We start from the raw sequence: 13,897 nt of genomic DNA on the forward strand, positions 1-13,897 counted from the left end.
CACACCCTACTTACATCAAGGTAACTCGATATCATCGCTGTACTGCACCTATACATAAACAGTAACTAGGATAACTCCAACATGCCTATCAAAATATCATCCCTTAATGTTAAAGGGCTAAATAGCCCATACAAATGGCAAATGGCATGGATAGAAGCCAAAAGTCTCCACAGCGACATAATATGTTTCCAAGAAACAAACCGCCTACCTTCCAACACCGTCAATTTCCTCATATTTTTCAAGCAAACTATACTTAAAAAAAAAAGAGGAGTAGCAATAGCAATTAAAGACACTATACAATTTAAAAGTTTGGATGTTCATCTGGATGATTCAGGAAGATACATAGTCCTTGTGTGTGAACTGAACAGTGAAAAATATACATTGGTGAACGTGTATCTTCCCAACACCAAGCAAATTCCCTTTGTAAAAAAGGTTTGGGAAAAAAGCCTCATCAATGAGGCAAGGTCATGTTATCATGTGCGGAGACTTCAACATAGTCCCTAATAGAGATACGGACGTGTCTAACCAAACAAAAAAATCAACAAAGAAAAGCAACTATAAACAATTTCATCTCCTCTTCAGGTTTGTATGATGTATGGAGATGCCAACACTCATCCGAAAAAGACTTTACGTTTTACTCTAATGTACATCACACATATTCTCGAATAGACATGTTTTTGGTGGATAAGTTTATTTTACAACAAATTTCGAAGTCAGTCTTGCATTGTATTACATGGTCGGACCATGCTCCGATCTCTATTGATGTGGGGGATCGTCGTGCCAAGACCAGGGCTAACAGATGGCGAAACGACATTTACACATTATCTCAACTTCAAAATTTAGCACAAATTGAAAAAGCAATTAAAGAATTTTTTACCATCAATGCCCCCTCGCTTGATGATCCCTTCAATCTATGGATGCCCATAAGTTTATATTAGAGGCTTGCTCATACAGATGAGTGCAAGGGCAAGGAGACTAAGGTCAGAACAGTTAAATGAACTACTAGCGGAAATTCAACAATTAGAAAATACAAATAAACAGCAATCCACACAGAAAATCAGAGAAGCATTGTTTAAGGCCAGACAAGACCTAAGAACCCACTTGATAGCACATCACAACCACCAACTAAGGTCTCTAAAAGCCCAGTCATATAGATACGGGAACAAGGCAGGGAAGTTATTAGCCACACAACTCAAAGAAAAAATGATCAAACAAAAAATCCCTTACATAATTAATCCTAAAACTAAACAGAAAGTTACCAACCCAAAAGAAATCGCAGCTGCATTTAGCGATTACTAGGAAATACTGTACAATCTTCAGAATGATCCAGACACACAACAACCCAATGACGCGGTAATCTCTGACTTCTTAGCAACAGTAAACTTAAAAATATCCCAAGAAGACTTATCCCTCTTAAACCAACCCTTCACAGTACAAGAAATAGAAAAATCCATTAAACACCTTCCCTGCAACAAAGCCCAAGGCCCAGACGGATATTCTTCTGAATATTACCAATTACTTAACTCCATCATATCTCCTCATTTACTGCCAGTTTTTGAAGCAGCCACATTCACAGCAAAATTTCCTCTAGAAATGCTCACAGCAACAATAATAACCCTCCCCAAACCAGGTAAAGAACCAAACCTCCCTCAAAATTTCAGGACAATCTCTTTATTAAATGTAGATGTTAAGCTACATGCTAAATTAATAGTGAATAGACTATCAACCTTGTTACCTAAACTGATTAATTATGACCAAGTGGGATTTGTGATGGGCCGCCAAACCACGGACGCCACCAGGAGAATGTTAAATCTACTGCACATGGTTGGGGAAAACAAAGAGCCTTCTCTGCTTCTGACATTAGATGCGCAGAAGGCCTTTGATAGAGTGCATTGGGGGTACATGGCCAAAGTTCTGGAAAAATTTGGACTTATTGGCCCATTGCAGAGGGCCATACTGGCACTATACTCCTCACCTTCAGCATTTGTTTATACAGAAGAAATGTTTTCTAAGACATTCCTTATCACAAATGGGACCAGGCAGGGGTGCCCCCTGTCCCCCATAATATTCGCCATGCTTATGGAACCACTAGCGGAGACAATAAGAACCAACCCGCACATACAAGGCATTTCAACTCTGGAACGCCAACACAAAATTTCGCTATTTGCAGACGACGTTATCCTGTCATTATCAAAACCAGCCACCTCCTTACCCGCAGCACATGATGTACTAAACTTATTCAGCAAAGTATCCTATTATAAGGTTAACGCCTCTAAATCAAACATACTAGGAATTCATATAAATAACAAACTTGAAAAATACCTCAAAAATGCTCTCCCATACCCATGGACAGATTCCATTACATACTTAGATATCAAACTCACACATCCCATTGTGAATATGTACAGTATCAATTATGCCCCATTACTGAACACCTTCCAACCAGAATCGTCTAACATCCGGAAATCTCTCCTGACCTGGTCGGGCCGCTTAGCAGCGTACAAAATGTTAATACTCCCTAAACTAATGTATATCTTTAGGGCACTGCCAATACCAATTCCCACATCCTTTTTTACAACGATGCAAAAACAACTCTCAAACTTTGTATGGGCAGGCAAAAAGTCTAGATGCTCTCCTGAAATACAGAGCAAAAATAAATCCATTGGAGGCATGGGACTACTACAGCAGCAGTCCTGGACCAACTTAAAAATTGGTTTACTAATCCCAACATAAAACCCTGGTGCCAATTAGAACTATCATGGTTAAATAAACTATCACCACTGTCATTTTTGATAGCTGCCAAAGCATCTAAACATAACAAAAAGCCCAACCCCCCCACAATACAGGCAACAGTACAAACCTGGGAAGAACTCATGATAAAAGGGAATGAATTTTACCCATTAACAAGCATCCCCATCCCTTTAGAAACTCTACAGTGGATAATACCCAATATTAGACTTAACAACTGGACAAGCAATAACATACTAAACTTAATGGACATCACTTGTGGTGATAGATTGCTACCATTCACAACATTATAGCAGAAATTTAAAATCCCAAACTCAGAATTCTTGACATATACCCAAATCTCCTCCTACTTCCAAACAACGAAAACCACCCACATATCAATTATAGAGAGAGTGTGGTCTTACCTTCAGTCAAACAACCCCAAAAGGAAAGGTACAACACTGAAATATAACTCATTACAATCCAAAGATGCATTTATCAAAAACAAACCATTAACTAAATGGGAAAAAGAAATTGGTAAAGAATTTACAGATCTCCAATGGAAAAACGCGATTAATTCCAATTGCAAATTCTCAAGGTGTTCCAACTATGAAGAACTATCACAGAAACGTATGTTGAGGTGGTACTACACCCCTTACATAACAGCAAAATTCTCCAAAGGGAACTCAAATCTGTGTTGGAGAGGATGTGGGCAGGTGGGGACCCTGGCACATATGCTATGGCCCTGTCCTGTTCTCAGAAATTTTTGGCGGGCAATATATAAATTGCTATCGAAATTAACTAGAAGCAGGGTATATCCGAATATAGAACAAGCTATCCTTAGCATCAATATGGACAAATACCAACCCAGATACAGATACATAGCAACGCACGTATTACTGGCAGCAAGAACGGAAATAATGTGCAGATGGAAATCTGTAGATGTCCCCAATTTGAAAGACATCAAAATCAAACTTGACTCAATAGTAGAATACGAACGAATTCTAGCATACAGAGATGGATACTCATGTAAATTTGAAGAAAATTGGTCTCCATGGAACTCTTTTCTTTATTCCTTCCCTTAATCCTTTTATCATTCATACCTAGAGTACTCAATAGTAGGGAAAGCTTGATAACTTGCCCTACATTTCTAATATCCTGGTTGACTTAACCGACACATATTAATGATTACTGTCACCTTTAAGGCTATTGAAATTTGTACAAGATAACAACACTAGGGGAGGGATCCTTCTGAGGGCACAGCTAGACCCCAATGGGGTTCCCAGGAGGGATCCACCTCCATGTCTCTTATATTTATACTTTATGTATTATACTTCCTGATTAGCTAAAACATTAGTAGCAGTTACATAACCTAAGATCTATTATCCCACATGTACAATAGGTACTTATGGTATGCTATATTACTGCAGGCTACAATGTTTAATAAGCCGTTTGTGACTATGTTATTCACTATGACAATGTTTGTTTGTAATCTTCTTCTTCTTCTAAAATGTTCAATAAAAATCGATTGAAACAAAAAGGAATGCAGCGATAAGCAGTATTATATCAAATTTTTGGTTTTCAAGTTTAGAAATCCTTCCCTCGCTACCATGGGACTCACTGATGCAGAAAAGTATATATCTGGTGTCCAATCATTCCCATCATTTCATTAACTCCATGGTTCATGATGGTTTCATATCAGTGACCTAGCCAGTAGTAGAGAAAAGTTAAAGCGTTTGCTACCACAACTTTTCATAATCCTGATATGTGGCTGCTGTACCATGTACATAAGTACCCTGTTCTCTTTATATTGCTTATTTTATGTAAAATCCCTGGTGTTCCTGGTAGTAACCTTGCTTTCCTTTTAAAAACTGACCACACTAAGCAGGAGAGCACAATGGGGTCAGTTCTCTAGCTATGCTTGGAACTCAGTGTACTCTTCTCCAATGATCAGACTTGTCCTGATACACCCCCCGCTGCACACCCATTCACTGGAAAGCTCAGTTTGCTGCTGCTTATCCTCCCCCAGGCTCTTATGCAGCTGAGAAGAGGGGGAATGTGATCACTTATAAAAAAGTATTTATAATATTTTTTTATATCTATACAAAAATGTTTTGCCTTTCATTTCCATTTTAAACTGAATGGGTTGTTTTGCAAGGTGATTGTTTACAATCTCTTTAAGTATAATAACTGTAATGCACCTAAAAAACAAAATTATCAGTGATAACTCCCTTATATTTATCTTGAGAGGTTTGCTGTAAATACTTTGAGGTTTGCTTAAAATTTTTGAAGGGCGAACCACTTAAAGTGGTTCTAAAGGCAGAAGGTTTTTTTATCTATGCAATAAGATAAAAAAAAAATCTGTATGCAGCAGCCCCCCTCATACTTACCGGAGCCAAACTCGATCCAGAGATGTTACACAAGAGACTTGGCTGTCCGGGACTCTCCCTCCTGATTGACAGGGACACACAGTGGGTGCCATTGTCTCCCTCTGCTGTCAATCAAATTCAGTGAGCCAATGAGGAGAGAAAGGGGGCAGGGCCGAGCCACAGCTCAGTGTCTGAATGGACACACAGAGCATCAGCTCAGCTTGGGTGTCCCCATAGCAAGCTGCTTCATGTGGGGGCACTCGGCAGGAGGGAGGGGCCAAGAGCGCCAGCAAGGGACCCGAGAAAGGGAGGATCTGGGCTGCTCTGTGCAAAACCACTGCACAGAGCAGGTAAGTATGACATGTTTTAATTTTTTAAATAGAAAAATAAACAAGACTTTAGTATCACTTTGATGTTTAATAAAGTAGATCTAAACCTTAACTGGATGACAGTTTGCTAAAGCACTGTATTGCAAACAACCATTTTTAATACTGTTTTTGACCTTTTTTGCATTCTGTTTTAGAACTCAGTATTGTTAATCTCTTCCATCCTCTTTTAGATACTTCCCATGCACTTGCTTCATTACTTTGGACCTGAGCACAATTAGACGATGACTGTCACTTCATAATAGAAAATATCTAAAAGAAATGACCTTCATAGCAGGATTGCGTTTTTTTTTTTCTTTTTGTTTATTGTTTTAATGAAGAATATTTCAAGACTTATTTTAAAAGACTGAATGGAACTTTTGACATATTGTTAACATACTAAAGTCGATATGAAAGTTTAGTGATTTGGTTTAGATCTACTTTTTTTTAAGACATCCAAACATGTGGAACCACAAAGACCTGTGGTCATAAAGGGTAGAAAAAATGGTGTGCAGAACACATGACTAAAAATGTGTCCCTACATAGTAGTATCATAATGTTTCCTAATATAAAGAGTTGAAAATAAATTTACCTTAAACTGCAACATATCATTTTTATGATATGTTACTTGAAGACGTAGCTTATTAATCGGTGTAGAAATTGCCCTGTAACGTTGCACAGCTCTGGAAGGCAAGGACAAGTCCACAACAATACCATCTGCGGTAATCTGCTCATTGTCAACAGTGTAGCCATAATCGTCTGGATAATAACACCATGGTATGCTAGCAACACTAGACTCCTGAAACAAAGAAGTATTTCATATAGTAAATGGCAAGAAACATACTGTGTTTCCTTTTTATTGTCTGTAATTGCATGTGAATGTGTTCATACGGCAATCAGCAAATATTAATGCTGCCTTTTCCAAAAAACAATAAAACACCAAGTTAGGTTCATCAAGAACAAAAGCAGCCATGTGGTAACCTTTTGATTATCTTGGATATATAGGTCTATCTGAACCTTAAATGTGTTTACCAGTAAACTCTACAACTAAGCTCACTTTGTGGGTGCAATGCATCAGGTAGGGAACCAGATGGATTGTATAGATGCCATGTGTGTCATTTTCAAGATAAGAGAGCACTAGTTTCTCATGTACAATCAACGACAAACTTTCTCAGTTCAAGAAAATCTCTTGAAATGCATGTAGCAATTCCAATTCAGAGATGTAGGTTTATGCTTCCACCTTAAAGGAAACTGAACCACTGGCAAACAAAGCTGTGAGACAGATCTCTGAAAAAAATTTAAACTAATATAAAATAAATTATCACAAAAACAATTAAATCATTTGTATTCATCCATTTTATTCGAGTGACATGATGCAATAGCTTGGGCCTTTTTTAAATATTTGAAGCATCCAAAATAATGTAACAACATAATGAATGATCTGAATTGATTAGGATTAATTTTTTTTTATTCCAGTGAGTATTATATATATATATATATATATATATATATATATATATATATATATATATATATATATATATATATATATATATATATATATATATATATATATATATATATATAATATATAATATATATTATATATATTCAAATAAGATTCTTTTTGTATTGGGGTTGAGAGTTTATTTTGTATCTGCGTGGCCCAACAAACAAAGGCAGTTTGGAATATGGAAATTCAACATATTTAACATAACAAATTAATATGTATTAATTTGGATTCATTTGTTTTATTCGGGTGAGAGCAGTACGGTAATCTTTAACTCTTGGATAATGAGATGATTCTTTTTGCATTACATGGAGGTGCATTACATGGAGGTGGATCCATCAGAATCTTCGAATGACTCCGGAATTAGTTTTGTTCCATATGTTACTTGTTGTGCAACAAAATCCATCAAGTATTTACCTATGATAGAAAAGGGAGTTTTACTTACTGTGCTCTGTCCAACCCAAACACAATAAGTAGCAATCATTTATTCCACTTTTATACCTTACTGTATTTATTGAAATTTTATTTCCATTTCATTTTTTTGTGCATTTTTTATAAAAATGTAATGCAAAAAGAATCATCTCATTGTCCAACAGTTAAAGATTACTGTGCTGCTCTCACCCGAATAAAACAAATTAATACATATTCATGCGTTATGTTAAATATGTTGAATTCCCATATTCCCAACTGCTTTTGTTTGTTGGGCCACGCAGATACAAAATAAACTCTCAACCCCAATACAAAAAGAATCTTATTTGAATATTCACGCCACACTCACTGGAATAAAAACAAATGAATCCTAATCAATTCAGATCATTCATTACAGCCATAATCTGTACACAATGGGGTATATTTACTAAAGCTGGAAAGTGCAAAATCAGGATCATTTCTGCATATAAACCAATGAGCTTCCAGGTATTATCACCAAAGCTTAAGACCCCTTTCACACTGGGGCGGTTTGCAGGCGTTATTGCGCTAAAAATACCACCTGCAAACCGACCCAAAACAGCCGCTGCTGTTTAGGTGCAATGAAAAATCTGGACAGCCGCACTCCGGGTTTGGAATAATGAAAGTAAAATCTTCTTTATTGAAAAAATAACATGATTTAAAATCCGTACATTGCTCTGTTGGACTAATGCAGCATAACCGCTGACGCGTTTCATGCTCTCATAGAGCGCTTACTCATAGCTGGTTTGTACAAAAATAATAGCCACTTATATACACATTATACGTCTCACACATGACCCCATATTGATTGTATAACTCTGAACAGCTGATCGTTGGAATGTGTGGGATCTTAACTTAAAGTTGATTGAATGTGTATTCTATGGTGGAATCTTTATTGAAGACATGAATGTGTGAACAAGATGTTCATATAAACAATACAAAAAATATCTATAGATAAAAAGTTTATATTTCTTTAAAAATCTTTTAAAGAAGGAAAGTTAGGGAAATATGAGGTTTCCCTGTTTTCCCCGAAACTGAGATGGGTGCTAAAACTAATGTTTAAACGTATGAACATGTGAACCATCATGTAGATGGATGCAGGTATGTATGAACTGTGTGTCCTGGTAGCCACGGGATAGTGTAAATGATGTTATATATCTACCCTGTTCGCAAATATTATAAAAATATTATAAAGATATTGTAAAAATAAAGATATTATAAAAAATGTATTATAAAAAACAACATTATAAGGAAACTGTGTTTTATGAAGGACAAAATTTTATATATGGAGACCTATAACAGTGTCTGTGCAACTTTCAAATTTCGTAGCATTACGTAAAGTCCACCAAATTTAAAATGTAAATATGGTGTATGTGTATGTAGTGCATGAGTGCCTTTTTAGTGTTTTGAAATCTGCAAAAAGGATGAGCATTTTTGTAGATGCACGTGTGTGTGCGTTCATGTGTGTGCGAGAATCTAAAAAAGTGAAAATGAAGAAAAAGTAAAATTAGAAAACAATCCTTTATATGTATATGTATAGTGAAGAACATCAGCCATCATGAAAGTATATATAAAATATATAAAAAATAAAAATAAAATAAAATAAGAACTAAACAAGGTGTTTGTATCTCAACTGGAGAATACGATCAATTGTATCGACATTCTGAATGGTCTATGTGTAAATGAATGTTTCCCATACGATCTCTACATATATAAATGTTGAGCTTATAACACATAAACCGGGAGTAAAGGACAATAAGACCTATCATACACTAATGATTCCGTGGCTCCAACCCACAGAAGCATACCTTTAAAAACATATATCCATCAACATGATTGTATTCATTTTGATTGAGCAACAAAATTAACGTTTACTAAGCGTCTTGTTTTAAAGCAATTACATCTCTTAATGAATCGTCTTCATATACATGAGCAGAACCATATGAGGTGAAGAAAAATGTAACGTCTAAATATATATCGTTATTCTTTTCCATTTTAAGTATGGCATCAAAATGCATATATTTATGAGTAAATACCGTTTCAATTAGATGAATAACTAGATAGCCGCTGCTGAAGCGGTGCGCTGGCAGGAGAAGAAAAAAACTCCTGCAAGTGGCATCTTTGGAGCGGTGAAGGAGCGGTGTATTCACCGCTCCTAAACCGCTCCTGCCCATTGAAATCAATGGGGCAGCACGGCTATATATGCAAGCAGTTTTAAACCCTTTTTCGGCCACAAGCGGGGGTTAAAACCGCACCGCTAGCGGCCGAATACAGCCGCAAAAACGACGGTAAAACAACGCTAAAAATAGCGATGTTTTACCGCCGACGCCCCCACCGCCCCAGTGTGAAAAGGGCCTAATTGAACAAGCTGAGGTTAGAAGCTCATTGGTTTCTATGCAGAAGTGAGCCTGATTTTGCACTTTCCAGCTTTAATAAATAAACCCCATTGCGTACTAAAAAGTGGGGTATGCCTGTATGTTGTTACGTTATTTCAGATGCTTCAAATATTAACAAAAGGCCCAAGCTATTGCATCATGTCATCTGAATAAAATGGATGAATACAAATGATTTAATTGTTTTTGTGATAATTTATTTTATATTCGTTTAAATTTATTTCACATTTGTTGAAATTTGTTACTATTGTGATTCGGAGATCCAGATGTATTTCATATGAATTTCAATTTCTTAAAGTGGTTGTAAACCCATATTAAAAAAAAAAAAACCTGCAAGACAAAAGCATATTGAGCTAGTATGCATCGCATACTAGCTCATTATGAAATACTTACCTTAGATCAAAGCTGTTACAGCGGTCCCCGTACACCGATGTGACTGGGGACATGTCTCCCAGAGTTCAAAAATGGATGTAAAACACTGCGCTAACTAGTACGGCTAACAGGAGCTGCTGCATACAGTCTGACAAAAACAGTGAACATACATAAGGAAAAAATGCAGTGCATACTACATGAGTGAATAATCAGAACTCCTGAGGTTCTGAATTGGTGCTGGAAAATATTATCAAACAAAAATGGTGAATTGAACATAAAGTCAATAAGTGAATGTGAATGTCCCACTACACAAGAAATGGGGGTACTCCAGGGAATGGTGGTATTCCGGTGGTTGTCTAAAGTCAAATTTCACTATAAACCGACCTCTCAACTGGACGAACCAATCATGGAAGAAATAAAAAAGGAGACTCTTACCAGATCCTGTGGATTCCCATGTTAGCGACAGGGAATCGCATGAGCAGTATGCCACCAAAGGCGCGGAAAGGATGGTCTTAACACTCAGATCATCTAGGCTGTAGTCTGCATGGATCTCCGGGAGCCACCAGGTAGGTCCTTACAGTGGACGGTCAAGGCGTGGATCAGAAAGTCACTTGTGGAACAGTTGGAGGCACTTGACCTCATTCAGAAGATGTAAAAAAAGAAAATGTATATACCATTTACTGTAGATAAAAACAAATGGACAACATGGAGAGTGGAGTTGGGCTCATACACCACTCTTCATGTTGTCCATTTGTTTTTATCTATCGTGATCAAGTTTTATATGTTTATGGTTGTTTTATCAATAAAAACACCCTTTTTTACCTGCACTATGTGGAGGCATATTTTTCTTTTTTTACATCTTCTGAATGAGGTCAAGTGCCTCCAACTGTTCCACAAGTGATTTTCTGAGCCACGCCTTGACCGTCCACTGTAAGGACCTACCTGGTGGCTCCTGGAGATCCATGCAGACTACAGCCTAGATGATCTGAGTGTCAAGACCTTCCTTTCCACGCCTTTGGTGGCATACTGCTCATGCAATTCCTTGTCGCTTACATGGGAATCCATGGGATCTGGTAAGAGTCTCCTTTTTTATTTTTTCCATGATTGGTTCATCCAGTTGAGAGGTCGGTTTATGGTGAAATTTGACTTCAGACAACCATCGGAATACCACCATCCCCTGGAGTACCCCCATTTCTTGTGTAGTGGGACATTCACATTCACTTATTGACTTTATGTTCAATTCACCATTTTTGTTTGATAATATTTTCCAGCACCAATTCAGAACCTCAGGAGTTCTGATTATTCACTCATGTAGTATGCACTGCATTTTTTCCTTATGTATGTCTCCCGGAGTTATTTCTGAGTTTGCGGACTCCAGCACTGTGATTTGCAGGAGCAGCAATGACGTCACTCCCACGCATGGGAGCCGCACAGGCCCTTCAGAAACAGCACAATCGAGCCGTTTCTTCAGTGCGCATGCTCTGATGACGTTGGCGCAAGAGTATATGGAAAATATATCCTAAACTGGGCAGGTTCAGGAGATATTTACAGTACCTACAGATAAGCCTTATTATAGGCTTAGCTGTAGATATAAGTGGTGTAACAGGGTTTACAACCACTTTAGCGCAACAAAACGCACATGTCTAAAAAACATAATATATTGCAACTTACCAATTCTTTGATACGTTTACTGCAATATTGTTCCTCAGGTTCAGAAAATTTTTAGCAAGTACAAAATATACAATTGTTTTTTGCCAGGAGAAAGGAAGTAGTTTATAGCCCAGGTCAGAAGAGCGGCCTAGGATGACAACATTGCTCCTCCATAGATACAGCACAGTGAGTGATAATGGTCATTCCTGGACAGGAAGTATGTTAGTGACAGGGTCACCGGGTGAAATTTAAGGGAAAAGAACTGAAAAAAGGAACCTAATGCAACCAACATATCTAAGGACTGGTGTGCTGCAATATAATCAATTTTTTGTAGGGGGAGATGGTTTAAACACACATACTTTAATACTAGTACTGTAATAACCAGTTATAATATTTATTATACATACTTCCCAGATGCAGCCACGATCACTACATTTTTTTGCATCAGCATTGGGTTCAGGGTGGCAATCAAACTTTTCTGAATCGGTTATACCTCCAGGACCCAACTGATCCCATTCCACAGTGTATGATTCTCCCAGTGTCAGTTGGAGACCGGTTATGTGTTGAACCTACAGATAGAAATTGCAGAGTAATTTCTTATCTTAAATCTAATATTTCTTCTTTATGATTAAGGAGCATAGGAAGCCAAAGAGATGTGTGTACTGGTCCACTTAGCCTGATACTCCACAATTTATACTAGGATAACTGGAGAAATAATAATAATCTAAGCAATATATGCAACATTATCCCTGATTCTAAACAAAGTCAATGATGTGAGATTGGCCAATCGCTTCCTAGAACATCTACAACGTATCATAGTAAATTTCCACTGTAGTGGGACATTAATGAAAAGGCGCTTTAAATGCTTTTGAAATGTGAATTCTCATAGCACATTTGTGTATTGTAATATTAAAAGACAATATTTGTTACTAACACAGAGAAACCATGTGGTTTAATAAATGAGCTATATTAATGGGTTAATATTTATTATGGAAGTTTCCTCAACTCTGATCCTTAAAAGAGAAGTATTGCGTTTTTTTTTTTTTTTCAAATCATACTTACCTAGGTAGATGTAGCATCGTTTTGATGCTGCAGCTGTCCCCCGGCAGCAATAAAACCCCGCCAGCAATGAGAACTGAGCAATCAAAGGTCGCTGATCACTTGGTTCACAGAGCTCCGTCAATCACTGGCTTTCTGCTCTGCCCCCTGCACTCAGTGGAGCACTAGGCTGTGGAGGGGGCAAGAGCGGCTGGCTCAGATTCTCAGTGAATTGCTGAAAGGCTGAGCCAGTCAGGGTTGTGGGCGGATCCCGACCATATTACCGCGATCTTGCCCCAGCCTGGGCCAGCTCTGTGACGTCAGCCGACAGCAGGCTTCAGCCCTCTGGCTGCTGAAAATTGGTCACAGGAGTGTAGAACGATCTGCACTCCTGTGATCCACAAGAGAAGTACAACCAAACAAGCTTTGCTGTACTTCTTAAGGGTCAGTATCAGTGCAGGATTTACCTACTTCCAGGAAGTGTCACAAAAACCATACATTTTAAATCTGTGTAAGAAAACAACCTTAATAATCTTACCTGTAATTATAAAGAGAACTGAACAACATTGGCACTGTTAGTGGGATATGTGGATAGGAGCTAAGCATCATTGTTTTGGAATGTGTTACATATGATTTAGAATAGTATGCTATACACAGAGTATGGTGTATGAACACTAAACTGGACAAGTGCACTATAAAAAGATTAAGAATAATAGGGGGACTTTGAACAATCAAGAAAGATTAAATGGTCTCCAAATGTCATGTTTATGCCAGTCAGTGTAAAAAATTAAGATTATTTCTTGCCTTGTAAGTATCATATCTGAAGGTATGGGCTGAAGACTGAACGACACCACCTTTTTTTACTATGACACTTGTGGTACTTGCTGGCAGTCCCATTATTTTTATTGTTTCAAACTTTAGATTGTTGGGGTCTGTATATGCAACTTGCTTTGCTTCAAGAGTTAGAACATTCTAAAAGATAAAAAAAGAAAATACATCTGGAATGGTTACACTGTATATATACAG

At 37.4% G+C, this 13,897-nt stretch overlaps 1 protein-coding gene across 3 annotated transcripts in view; it reads right to left on the reverse strand.

The window, feature by feature from the left end:
- Positions 1–13,897, reverse strand: part of SI (sucrase-isomaltase) — a 470,126-nt gene that overhangs the window by 258,391 nt on the left and 197,838 nt on the right. For all 3 annotated transcript variants that reach the window (XM_073626133.1, XM_073626134.1, XM_073626135.1), the window contains 3 exons: positions 13,676–13,843; positions 12,241–12,402; positions 6,054–6,260 (listed from right to left, as the gene is read on the reverse strand). In XM_073626133.1, coding sequence (XP_073482234.1) covers positions 6,054–6,260; positions 12,241–12,402; positions 13,676–13,843 — 537 coding nt within the window. The remainder of the gene's footprint in view (positions 1–6,053; positions 6,261–12,240; positions 12,403–13,675; positions 13,844–13,897) is intronic.

This window comes from Aquarana catesbeiana, linkage group LG04 (assembly GCF_042186555.1).
Source record: "Aquarana catesbeiana isolate 2022-GZ linkage group LG04, ASM4218655v1, whole genome shotgun sequence".
Lineage (NCBI taxonomy): Eukaryota > Metazoa > Chordata > Amphibia > Anura > Ranidae > Aquarana > Aquarana catesbeiana.